Here is a 12,323-nt window from a genome sequence, read left to right as displayed (position 1 = left end):
AAGGAGTGTCATCCAAATGAGTACAGGATGTGTACAAATCTGAAAAATGTTCTATTTTTCCATTCTAATATGTCTAGTTCTAGTTCAACACCATAAATCACTCTAAATATTTTTCCTTCATTAGTGAATTAACTCTTCAACTATTTGTAGCTTTGCAGGGCCACCCTTACGTGTTTTTAAACCAAAGGTAAATATTTTACTCTTTTAATCGCTACTATTAAATTTATCCTTTTGCTCTGACCATACTTCATCTGCTTTCTTTAACTTTCTCCTGCTGGCTCATAGGCAGCTGCCTGTCCTCCCTGCTGCCCAGTAGCCTAGAGCATGGTTGTTAGGTGTAAACCTCTTTGAATTTTGCTTTTCATTTTTCTTTTATTCTCTTTACAATGTGGAGACATTTCCTATTCATTTTCAGGAAAGATAGCAGAAGGAATATATATGTGGAAAGCTATATAGAAGTATATAGCTGCTTCTGCAATATTCAAGCAAGGCATCTCACTGCTTAAGTACCTCCAGCAATCACTCCTGATCATGCACCTTTGTGTTTTGAGTGACACATGGGCTGGCTGCCTGAGGAGAGCTCCCACTCTGGTGCTAGATGTATTGCCAAAATGACTCATTTGTGTTGCCCTGTGAAGTGCATGCCTTGGATCCTGCAGTAGCTATCTAATATATTTGTTTTGGTAAGGAAAGTTCTTACGGTATATCCATCATTTCAGTTTCTGAATGCCTCATAATTCTATTAAGAAAAACACCAAAGGTCCCTGGATCTGTCTGTGCTGTTTTTCCAGTCTCTAGGGGCTTTTAATATTGTATAATTTTGTTGAATTACTCCAGGCAGAATAGATTGAAAAATAGGAATTATTTTGTACAAAAGAATCTGGATCTTCTGTTGATTTTTGATTGCATCCATGATTGAGTCTCGTACTGGCCAGTCCTGAGTAAATATTGCCACACTTGCAGCAAAGAGAAGTGACATTCTCTGAGGCAGCAGCAGTTTTCTTGCTTCAACCGAAGGCTGTTGTTGTAATGCAACTTGCAATACACTCATGTACGGCTTTGGATTTAAGCATGGAAAGCTTGTGTTTGCCTTGGGGAAGCTAGGGCAATGGCAGAGCTGTGGTATACGGCGTTGCAGGTTGCTGATCTAATCCATATGAGGTTATTTTTAGGCTTCAATTTCTTTCCTTGGTGCAGTGCACTTGTAGTAACTACCCCTGGAGCTCGTGGAGCCCTAGGCCATGATGGCATTTGCCCAGGTGGGGAACAGTCATTTCCTTAGCCGTAGCCAGCAGAAAGAGGTATTGCCCTTGCTACTTGGACCATCCTTTTATTTCCATGCAGAGAACTGGTGAGGCACGGAGGGAAAACCAAAGCTGTGGACATTTCTGATAGCCTCAAAGTGACATTTAGTAGAAAACGTGGAAATATCTCCTACTGCCTTAAAGGATTTCCAGTTCCTTCTAAGAGTCCCTGAGCCTTTCTGAGTTCCAGCTCTTCATAGCTGCTGTTCACCCAGCTAGTGATACTCTAGATGTGCTGCTCTTTGCCCTTGCTGTGAAGCTGAGGGGTTGTTAGAAAGGGGCATGTTGGGGCAGCCTGGATGACCCCAACAGAACCTTACGTATGTAACTTCCCCAAAACGTGGAATGGGACAAAGGAGGAAAATGCAGTCCTGGAGACTGCAGGTAAATGACCTCTGAAAGTAAATTTGCAGAGCTGAAACTAAGCTGAAAGTTGAAGATTGTGAACCTAAAGCACTGTTAAGTTTAAATATGGAAAGATTTATTCTTTATGGCTCTGATACAGGAAAACTTTTGTTCCTGACTTAAAGCATGTGGGATAAATCGTGCTTAGATTTAAACATATGTTTGAGCTTTTTCTTGGCTTTAACTCTATTAGCTCATGATACCAAGAGCCCCTCATGCTCCTGTACAACTCTTTTTCTATCTACATGTGCTACAGGGTGATCTTGGATTTCAATGTCATAGTTTCCAGGATTTCACTTACAGTTTAGATATATTACGAAGAATTCTAGTAAAATCACTTATTGCTTTGCCTGAAAAATAAAATACAGAAGTAACTTCCATAGGAAAGTTATTTTTTCAATAAAATACTTTATCAAAGAACTTGTAATTTATGTGCAGAGATAGTGAAAAGTTTGAAATAGTTGCAGAACAAATGAATGATCTATTGAGTGAAAAATATTATTTTATTTTGTAGAATAGATCAGAGCACATGCATTTCACCAAAAGAAGCAACTGAGCAACTACACAGCAAAAATGAGGTAAGCTTAGCCAAAACTTGAAATCTAGTGTTACAAATTTTGAATTAGATGGTTTTGTTTAATTCTCAGCTCTTGGAATAGCATAGTCACATGTGAGTCTTAGGTTAGCATGAATAATTCTAGTCATGTTTTTGGAGAAAAGCTTGAAAATGTGATATGATGCTACAGTGGTTTAAAAGCCAGAAGCAAGAGATTTTAAACATATTTTAAGCCAACTTTATGCTGCTTTTTATTTGTGCTCAGAAAAGAATTCAACATTCAATATTGACTGAGTGAAATGCCACCTTGCAAAAACATTTGATTTGTTCCTCATGTTACAGCTCAAATGTACTCAGCTATCAAATATGTTATGTTTAAAAATAAGGAGCTGTCAGGTTTGTTGCATCCTGGATAAATAATCTGACAACAGTACAAGGTAGTCCAAAGGTAGTCTTGTTGTAAGGCAGGAGGAGGGGAGGGTTGGAGTAAAACGGGGAAGCAAGGAAAGGTGAATCCCTCCTGGGGCAGTGGAAATGAGCTGATTTCACAGGGATGATAGCAGCGGTGTGGTGGGAACGCACCGCGCAGGGCACCGTGTCGAACAGCAGATGAGCCTGGGCTGGACCCGGGCAGTGCAGGCAATAAATACACTGGAGGCCAAAACAAGCTGTGCAATTTTTTGAAGTGGGAAACCTTATAAAGAAAGCATCTTCTGCAAATACGAGTATCTGTGTACTGCTGTAAAGGCCTTTTGCTTTCTGCAAAAGCAGTGAATATGCTGGGTCTTGACCAAGAAGCAGACAATGTTTTTAAGTGTAGACTAAGACAACAAAACTACAGAAGCAAAAATGGAGGGGTTGGGGGAAGGGAAGCCCATTCCTGTCAAATCATGGAAAAAACAGCTTTGGTTGTATAACGAGCCAGAGAACATCTATGTCTATTAATAGATGTCCGACTTTCAGTAGGAGAAAGCCACAATGTGTCCTTTTAAAGGAATGTAGATTCAGTCTTCTCCTTGCAATGAATTATTTCCTGAGCGTTTTTGTCATTGTTGCTCAGCTTGCTATTAGAAATCACAATACTAAATAGTAAAGCACTTCCCTTGACCAGGATAGGGAGATGTACTCAGTCCTGGTCTAGCCAATTAAAACCCTGGGAGAAATCATTAAATTATCATTTCCTATGAGAAGTCCCATTGTAGGTATCACCAATGTATCTACAATTGGAAGATTTAAAATTCTTGCAAATCGTTCCGTAAAGGTTAAGATAAAATATTACAGTAAATAAAAACAATGTAAGACATTAAAATCAATAACTAAATTGGAAATTAAATTGCTAAATATTCATGGGGAATGAGCAAGGGCTTCTTTCTGGTGCTGATTTTTTTTTTTGTAAAATCTTAGATTATATTGTATTTCAGGACTACTGCAAACCCAAATAGACATGTCACAGGACAATAAATTTCCCTCTTGGGTTAGATAAGGTGTTGCGTCTCCTCACTGCTCAGTGGTGGCATTACACAAACCTGGTACACAGATCTTGTTTGATCTTATTGTTGCTTGTTTGTTCCCCATAAAGAAAGCCCTGAATCGAAAATGTCGCATGCCTCAAGACACAAATATTGCCAAAACAGATGCCACAGAGATTTATTTACCTTCACGTAAAATGTGTCTATCTTATTTTTAACCTGAATTCTGAGATTAAAAAGCAAGGTTTTATATGTTCCTTTTATATGTTACTGTTCTAATTCGGCTTTTAATTTCCATATGGTGAAGAAACAGAACAGGTTGATACTTGCTCAGTTTCTTTTCTGTGTGAATTATTTCAAAGGCCATTAAATATTAAAAGCTTAGATTTTTCTGCTTCTCTGGCCCAGATGGTTTTGTAAATCCAGGGGGTCCATCTGTAAAGCGTGTGTGATCGGTTGGGCGCCCTCCTGGCCCGGGGCGGTGTTGGGGCAGGAGGGGGCCCGAGGGTGGCGCAGTGCCAGGGCGGCACCTCGGCGTTGCCGTGCGGTGGGTGGCTCGGCTGCCCGGGCGCAGAGAGCACCGAGCATGGCCCGTGCTTCCCTTCCGTGCTCTGCTCCTCCAGACCGGCTCCAGGCCAGGTCCACGTGCGGGGCAGACCCATTCCCTTTACCTCCTTCCTCAGCTATTTTAATTTCCCAGATCTTCAGATGTCCACAAGGCTCAAACTAATAATACTGAGGTGGCTTTTCAGGGAAAGGCAGGAATTTGTATCAGCAAGGGCTCTCTTTTCGCCATCGCTAGCTACCAGCTATCCCTGCTTGACCACCCCACGCGTGGGGCCGTTACCGCTGTCACCCACTGGGAGAAAGTTGCTAAGTTTTTTTGGGGACTTCCACTCATTGCCGCAGCATTTTGGCAATAAATTAGATGTATTTGTTCATTCAGTGTTTCCAGAGGGATTTAGCAGGGCGAGTGCAAATATGATCTCAACAAAGCGTTGGCGTAAGGCCCAGACTCTTGATTTTCAATAATTACTTGTTGGAAAGAGAGATGGTCAGTGGGGTACAAGCTTATTGGTTTGTATAGATGGTTTCTTCACTACAGGCTGAGCTTTCTCTGCATATGGCAATCTTCTGTACCATGTTTTCTCCAGCAGGTAAGAGTATTATTCTATAATGTGTATACTTTCTTAAAGCTATAGCTGAAATTAAAAATAGGAAATGCCTTGCTGTCTGTTTTTAGATTTTCCTCAGATTTCCTGGAAATGTCTTTGTTTTTTCATTATCTTTGATCTGGATTAATGCAGGTTTTTGTTTTTTGTTTTTGTAATGGCAATGTAATGAGTATAGCCCAAGGTTTTTGAATTGTCAGTATCTTTAAGAGGACACCAAAGATCTAACAAACCTTAGTCCAAGATTGCCAAAGTTGCTGCTTCTTAAAACTTGAAAAACTGTTCTTAAGAGTTGATGATATGGTTATTTTTCCAAAGATACTTAAGGATCTATCTTTATTCAGATATTCTTATGCCAAATCTTATTTTAATTTTAAATGAGTTAAAAATACTGAATTATATGTGTCCTTTCAAAAAGCTTACTGCTTTCATATATGGGATCTGATCTTACTTTCATTTGCTTTAGCATGAATCAGGAATTATTGCATCAAAATCAGTCGTGTTAGGCACCAGAGTAAAGCTGGAATGAGCATCAAATCTGAGCTATTTGAGATGAGATCATTAGCTGATATAACATGCCATTGCTCATTGCTTAAACTTACCTGAGTGGTACTGGTTTTGTATGTGAGAGCTTACAAAAACTTTTGACGGTACCCGTCATGACCTAACACGCGGCGAGCAGCAGCGTCGCCTCTGCCTTTCACCAGGACGCTCCCGCTGCCTGTCACCCTGCGCGCTGGGCCTCTGCTTACGTGCATTCCCGCAGAAACCCCTGTGGCAATTTTTACTCTTTGTGCACTCTTGTAATATCATAGTACTCAGCTGTATTTTCAGAGTAAGATGAGATTGACGGCATACTCCAGACTCATCATCTCCGTGGTAACATCAGACTGATCAAAGTTACACGTTCTTTTTCTCCCTACCTCAAATCACTGCCAAAGGCACATTCACAAAATTATATAATGTATTTCTATTATTATTATATGTATTTTTTGTGTTTGATAGTGACTGGAAATTTGCTATCTACCCACCTTCCACAGATGAGTGAAAAATATCAGTTAAAGTAACTGAATATAAACCAGCTGGTGAATTACAGCATAAGCATTGCTGAAATAGTGTTTAGCAATGTAGTCTGGGTGAATGCTTTTATATTGAGCTTACCACAAATATTAATGTGTCATGAAAAAAGTGATGTAAAGGGAGTGTATTTTCTTGATATGGGAATTTTTTTGTCAAATGCTTGAAGTTACAGTCCGGGAAGGTTAGGTACTTTTGTCAGTTACTCGCCTATGTTCTCCTTGCCAATAGGAGGAGACTTAGGGACTTCTGTGCAGACTTTGGAAATGCAAAGCCACCAGCGAGTCTCATGACAGGTTCCATGCTCGGATCAGAGTCCTCACTAGCCTGTAATTTTATATAGTCATCTTTCACCAAGTGACGTTAGTGACTGTAGACAGTGCCACTCGGTTGTGACAGTTCCACAGCAACGTTGAGTCTAGCTGAGATGTGAGACAGTAGTAAATAAGACTTGTCATGTCTTGAAAACTCTTCCCAAAGGAATGACATGGATGCCCATTTAAGCCAGCAAACATTGTCTGCAAAGGAAAAGTCACTGCTTCTTGAAAGTGGAAAATGAGATGGTTTCCACCAGTCTACCTTTAATCTGAGTAAGCCCTATAGAAGAACTGCTTCTTCTAGTAAAAAAGAGTAAGCAAGAAATTTTGTTGGTTTTGATATAGGCTGAAAAGAATTAAGTGGAGGATTAAAAGACTTTGAGAGTGCCTTGTAAAAGACGTTCAAGATCATAGTTAGAAGTCAACTAAATACATCAAAAGCAAGATGCCAGGTAGGGTATCTCTGGAACTGCTGGCTAGCTGAAGTGTAAAAGGGGCGTTTGGGTGATATGGCCATAAACAGAGAGGCTTAATGAATTTATCATGTTGGTCTTTACTGATAAAAGCCTTGTTGGACAGATTTCCATGCCTGATGTACTCTTTGTAGCAGATGGGTCAAAGGAGCAAGATCAGTTTGAAGTAAATATACATAAAATATTAGCCCAAACAGACAAATTATATGTTAGTAAGTCACAGATTAGATGTTAATCATCCAAAAGTCCTGGAGAAACCGGAATGCAAACCTGAGGAACTGCTGGCCAAGATAGCTAAACTATCCTTATAAATTGTTTTGGGGCCAGAGGGCAGGGGGTTGCCAGTGTAACCTGTCTCTGTGGTTGAGACTATAGCTCTGTATTTAAACAGGCCTGTATTTTTCTTAGTATCCTGAGCAGTACAGAGAGAAGTCAGGAAGGTGTATATCACAAATCACTATGCCAGACCACAAGTACCATGTCCAAAACAGCTGCTTTAAGTATTTGTATCAGCCTACTTAAACTGGCAGGGAGCTCTACTAAAAATGGTAGAGATGAAATGTTTTACTGGATACTTATAGGAATAGTAAAAGTGTTTTCTGCCTCGGATCATAGAAACCAGCTCTGTACCATACTATATTTTTAAAGAATAATATTGCATCAAACACTTAATTTGAACCAGTGCTTGATCTTGCAGTCATTTCTTTCCTGGTATTATGGTTATGAATGAGAAATCAAAATACATCTGGACAACAGATGAGGGGAACTTAATTCTAAAATAAATGTATAGTGCCCAAGCCATTTCTTTGCTTATGCATCCCTGCTTCCGATAGGAAGGGCTGGAAGTCCAGCTAGCTCTGGAACCAGGAGGAGGAAGGTGTCCCCTGATTTTCCTTTTGACCTAAGCTTAGACCAGAGTCTACATGTTTAGTTGTAGTCTAATCTATTTTGTGGAGATAAATATGGGTTTTGAACCACTTCTGACAGCACACAGAACATACAGGGTTATGGCATCTTTATGGCCTCTAATTAAGACAACCTTGCGCCTTAGAAACTTCCCTATTTTGAGGCATCCCCTGGAAAAAGCTAGTTTTCGCTCCCTTTTCACTGCCTAAATTCTATCATGGGAGTGAAAGGATCAAGGCTCAAAATCTTCTCTGCTGTTCTCGGCCAAAGACTTTTTTTTTAAAAAAAATAAAAATACTAGCATCCTTGTGTTTTTAAAATGATAGTATTACAATAAAAATAAAGCACTGACATATTAAACTACTCAATACATAGCTATTATATTGTTACACAAAGAAAATTATTCAAATAAATAAATTTATTATGTCAATCAACAGATTGCTAAATTGATCTCAGGTCTTTTATGGAGTGAGAAAGGTGCTTTCTAGACTATAAAGTTGAGGAAACAGTTACTGGTGCAACTCAGATTTTTTTTCAGAAAGCATTCCTTGCAGACGTGTACCTTACAGTGACTTAACGTTTTACGCACGTTCTCCGTGTGCCAGCTGTGTGATTATTAAGACAGCCTTCAGTGGTTTTGTTTTATGTGTCAAGCTGTATTTCCCTTGAGAAAAGGGAACTGAATGTATGGGGTATCAGTGGTGACTCATTTCGCCTAGTCAGATGGTGATTCGGGTTTTCACAGCATTTGCATCACAGCAAGATGCTTGTGTCAGATTATGCAGCTGAATATTGCATGCAGCACTGAAGATTAAAATGAGAAATGGACCAAGCATGACAGGGTAGCTGGAAGTGATGTTATAGATAACTAGCCTTGTCCTCATTGATTTGTCTGCAGCAAGTGACAATGATCTGTTAATTTTGCCTTTGCAGCAGATAGGAAATGATCTGGTTGCCCTGTAGAAACAGCAGCAGCCTACATAAAAGCAACGGCTACATAAACAAGTATCTCTAAAAAGCCAATTAACACATATTTTTTGGAAGAATCCTGCGGAAGATGGTGTTCCCAGTAACTCTTTGTTCACTGCAGCGTTCTGCACAATTGGCTGGAGAGGGAGATTTGGGGTTTTTATGAATGGTAAATGGGGAGGGACATAATGTCATCAGATCGTGATGTCAGCACAATGAATGAAATACTGGCTTAGAGTATCGCTTCAAGACCAAGAAAACGGACATCACTGCAGCGTGGCTTCCTAGAATAAATTGTCTTTTGCTGACGAAGTCATCTTTCCCACGTGTCATGAATAATCCATTTAAATTAGGACTTAAATAACCGGAAGAAATGTAGAAACTCCTGGAATAATGCACATTTGTTCTCTTGCACATCCTGGCAGAGCCGTTAGTGGAACACCCCCTTGCAGGCGCTGCTGATGGGCTCCGTGAGTTGAGGCGCTCTTGCTGTATTTTGTTGCTCTCTCTCTAGCCCAATGTTCTGCTTTTGCCTGCAGAATTCTTTGTTGAAGCTACAAGCCCTTGAAACTGATCTGTGCTCTGCATTTCTGACAACCCAGGAAGAAACTCCGCAGCTGCCAGCATCCAAGGACCCAGCCCCTTCATCAGTCCAGACCAGCGTGCAAGCTGATGGGGCCAGTTGTGGAGGTAAACGATCATATCGTGATGCGTTCTCATTTGCAATTATAAAATAGCTGTGTGACTTGCGGTTTAATCTCGGATTTGCAGTCCTCTGGGAAACGGTGCAGAGCTAATAATGCAGGCACCATTTCCTGATGCAAATGCTATGTAATGTAAAAGGAGGGCTACCTGTTAATAAGAGTGGAAATGAATGGCAACAGCATTCTTTCCTGAGAGGAAATCTTACTTTTCAGACAGATTTTTAAGAGTCCTTATTCCTTTATTTTCAGTTTTAGTCAGTTATTTTGTTTAAGTAAAGTTATGCTCTTTATTTCCTATATCTGTTACATCTGTATTGTGTGAAATCATCTGCCATATCATGTAATTCTATTTTTGTCATTTTTTTTGTCAGAGCAATATCACTTCATTTCTCCTATTATTGATTTTAATTTAATGCATCAGCAGAGAGATAGTGAAGGTGAGTTTTGCAGCATGTTGATTTTAATCATTCATGAATCTGTATCATTACCCATCTGGGCAAACTGTGGTGTGTTCTCTCTCCCTCTTCCCCCAGTATGGAAACCAGTTCTTGCAAATATATAGCCCTGAGGCTCAGCATTATTTTTTGTCAATTCATATCTTGTAGTCACAGGGTTGGCAGAATCGTGAGGCTCAGCAGAAGAGAAATCACGATTTGTGAAAAATAGGTCAAAGGCAATATGACTAATACAGCTCTCAGACAGGTGACACAAATACACAAATACTTAAATTTTAGACCATATATGGTCCACATTAAGCTATATGAGTCAGTAATTCCAGTTTTGCAATGCACTTTGTATTTCTGAATAAATGCTGGGTTCAGAAGAACTTAAATAAGAAGCTGTTTGCCAAGAATTTCTATAAGCAGCATGTTATTTACCTAAAAAGAATCACAAATTGTATTATTCTGTTTAAGACACACTAAAGTCTGAGTCTTGCATTGCACAATTAAAGGTACACAGAATCTATAACAGTAAAGCTGATGGAGTACAAAGAATGCTAAATGTCCTATTGTTTTGGCTTTTGAATTCTTTAGTTAAAAAAAGAATGGATGCTTTAGCTAAGCTAGGCAAATACCTTACTAGCTCTCAGGTACGGGTGTGGGATTTGCACTGGTGCTGGTCCCTCAGCATGGATCTGATGCAGAGACAGAACTCATGTTTGGGCTGAACAGACATAGACATTTTGTAGCTCATCCAAAACCTGCACCGACTCTTCTTCTTATGGCAGAGTGCATTTTTCCTCCTCTTCCAGTAGTCTGCCGTGCTATTTTGTTCTGGTAGTTTCATGATTCATTGTTAGGATAGTTCATAATAGATTTCCATTTGTTTTTTTTCTCTTTTAAATTGATTCTGTTTGAACTCAATCTATTAGCTATCCCCTTGTTCAGACGCCCTCGCTAGCTCCTGTCTGCCTGTCTCCATGGATGATGTAGCATTTCTCTTGCACAATTCAGAGCATGCTCTGTCACTCGAAGCTGCTCTACCCTGTGCATTAATAAAAGCTTACCTATATAATAGATGTCAATGTACTCTTTTGTCATGCTAACTCCAGCTTTGTGCCTTACTTAAAGAACTTGCTATTTTGCATAAATAGCTAGTCCTAAATAATTTCTCCCTCAAATTACTACTGAAATTTTCTGATACATTCCGCTTAGATACAGTAGTCATGTGGGACTGGTGGCTATACCAGCTCAAACTTAGACGAAGTCCATTGATTTGTACCAAGTTAAGAGCAGAATTTTTAGAGGATGTGACTTATATACTCTATCTCTAGTTATTAGCCTTTGCTGAGTCAATCTGGATATTACCTCACAAAAAAAAAATATTTACATTGTACGAATCTATGCCTTTTTAATATTAACATGACTATGCATACCATTCAATTTCTGTTGTTTAAGATCTCAATCAACAAAAATTTAAAAATTACACCATATGTATAGCAAAGGAAGCTTGAACAATTTAGCAAAATGACAGAATGCAGAAAGCAAAAATTTTAGGGATCAGCATTAATTCTTACTTTTGAGCAATTTCCAGTTTAAATTTGAATATATAAAAATTTGAATGACTGCTGGCAAAATGAGACCATAAAGAATTGCCAGGGAGATATTAAGGTAGGCTTTTTAAGGGGGAAAAAGAAAAATGATGAGTCATTTTTATAGCTTTCAAATATGAGTTTACATCATATATGTGGCTCAGGTTGTGAGCAGCTGAACTTTATCTACAAAATATTTTAAATATCTTTTAAATTAAAAATCCTAATACTGTCATTCACAGATGTAGCATGGGATGAGGGATAAACACAGTTTACCTGCATATTGTTTCTCGTATGCAACAGACTAGGTGTATTATTATTTTACTTAAACTAAAGAATATTGCATGCAGGAATACAGACATGTACCTATTTGGTCATATGATCAAAGTCCACATCATGAAGCCTACTGCATATTATAAGATATTAGATCTTGACTTCACATCCTTTGATAAGTTCCTGTCTGTGCTAAGCTGGACTGAGTATAGATGAAATGGAGCAAATGCAGGCTAAGAGGCAATTTACTGGTTTGTTTAAAGTGGGTTTAGTTCTTAGTTCTTAGTTTTGGCAAAAGTTGAGGTTAAATTTATATCGGTCACACAAACACAGGTAGGGGTTTTGTCTGTACATGGGCTACTTACAGGCTAAAATACAGCGTCTTGTTCAGGATCTGTGCAGGGCTGGAATAGGGCTGATGGTGCTGAACTGTGATTAGAAATAGGGCGGGTTATAACGTGTCTTCATCCTGAGATACTCACACTTTATAGTAATAGGGTCACATAAATGACGTGGACAGATTGAATGATTTCCTGGCCACTTCTGGACAATAGCTAGTAAATAATGCATCTGTGTTGGCGCTGGGACCCTTCCTGGGGGCCTTGTTTCTCCCAGAGGCCTTTCTGTAATGATAAAATAATATTTTAGGCCATTTTAACTATTATT

At 39.2% G+C, this 12,323-nt stretch overlaps 1 protein-coding gene across 1 annotated transcript in view; it reads left to right on the top strand.

Moving 5' to 3' along the window:
- The window catches only part of FAM13C (family with sequence similarity 13 member C), a 108,599-nt gene extending 98,685 nt beyond the window's left edge, over positions 1-9,914 (top strand). Inside the window, exons 11-14 of the mRNA XM_062580464.1 lie at positions 2,224-2,287; positions 9,188-9,338; positions 9,724-9,789; positions 9,886-9,914. Coding sequence (XP_062436448.1) covers positions 2,224-2,287; positions 9,188-9,338; positions 9,724-9,789; positions 9,886-9,914 — 310 coding nt within the window. The remainder of the gene's footprint in view (positions 1-2,223; positions 2,288-9,187; positions 9,339-9,723; positions 9,790-9,885) is intronic.
- The last annotated feature ends 2,409 nt before the right edge of the window (positions 9,915-12,323 follow it).

The sequence above is a fragment of the Rhea pennata genome, chromosome 7 (genome assembly GCF_028389875.1).
Source record: "Rhea pennata isolate bPtePen1 chromosome 7, bPtePen1.pri, whole genome shotgun sequence".
NCBI lineage: Eukaryota > Metazoa > Chordata > Aves > Rheiformes > Rheidae > Rhea > Rhea pennata.
Note: the sequence above shows the minus strand (reverse complement) of the source record. Positions and strands in the feature narration are given on the sequence as shown.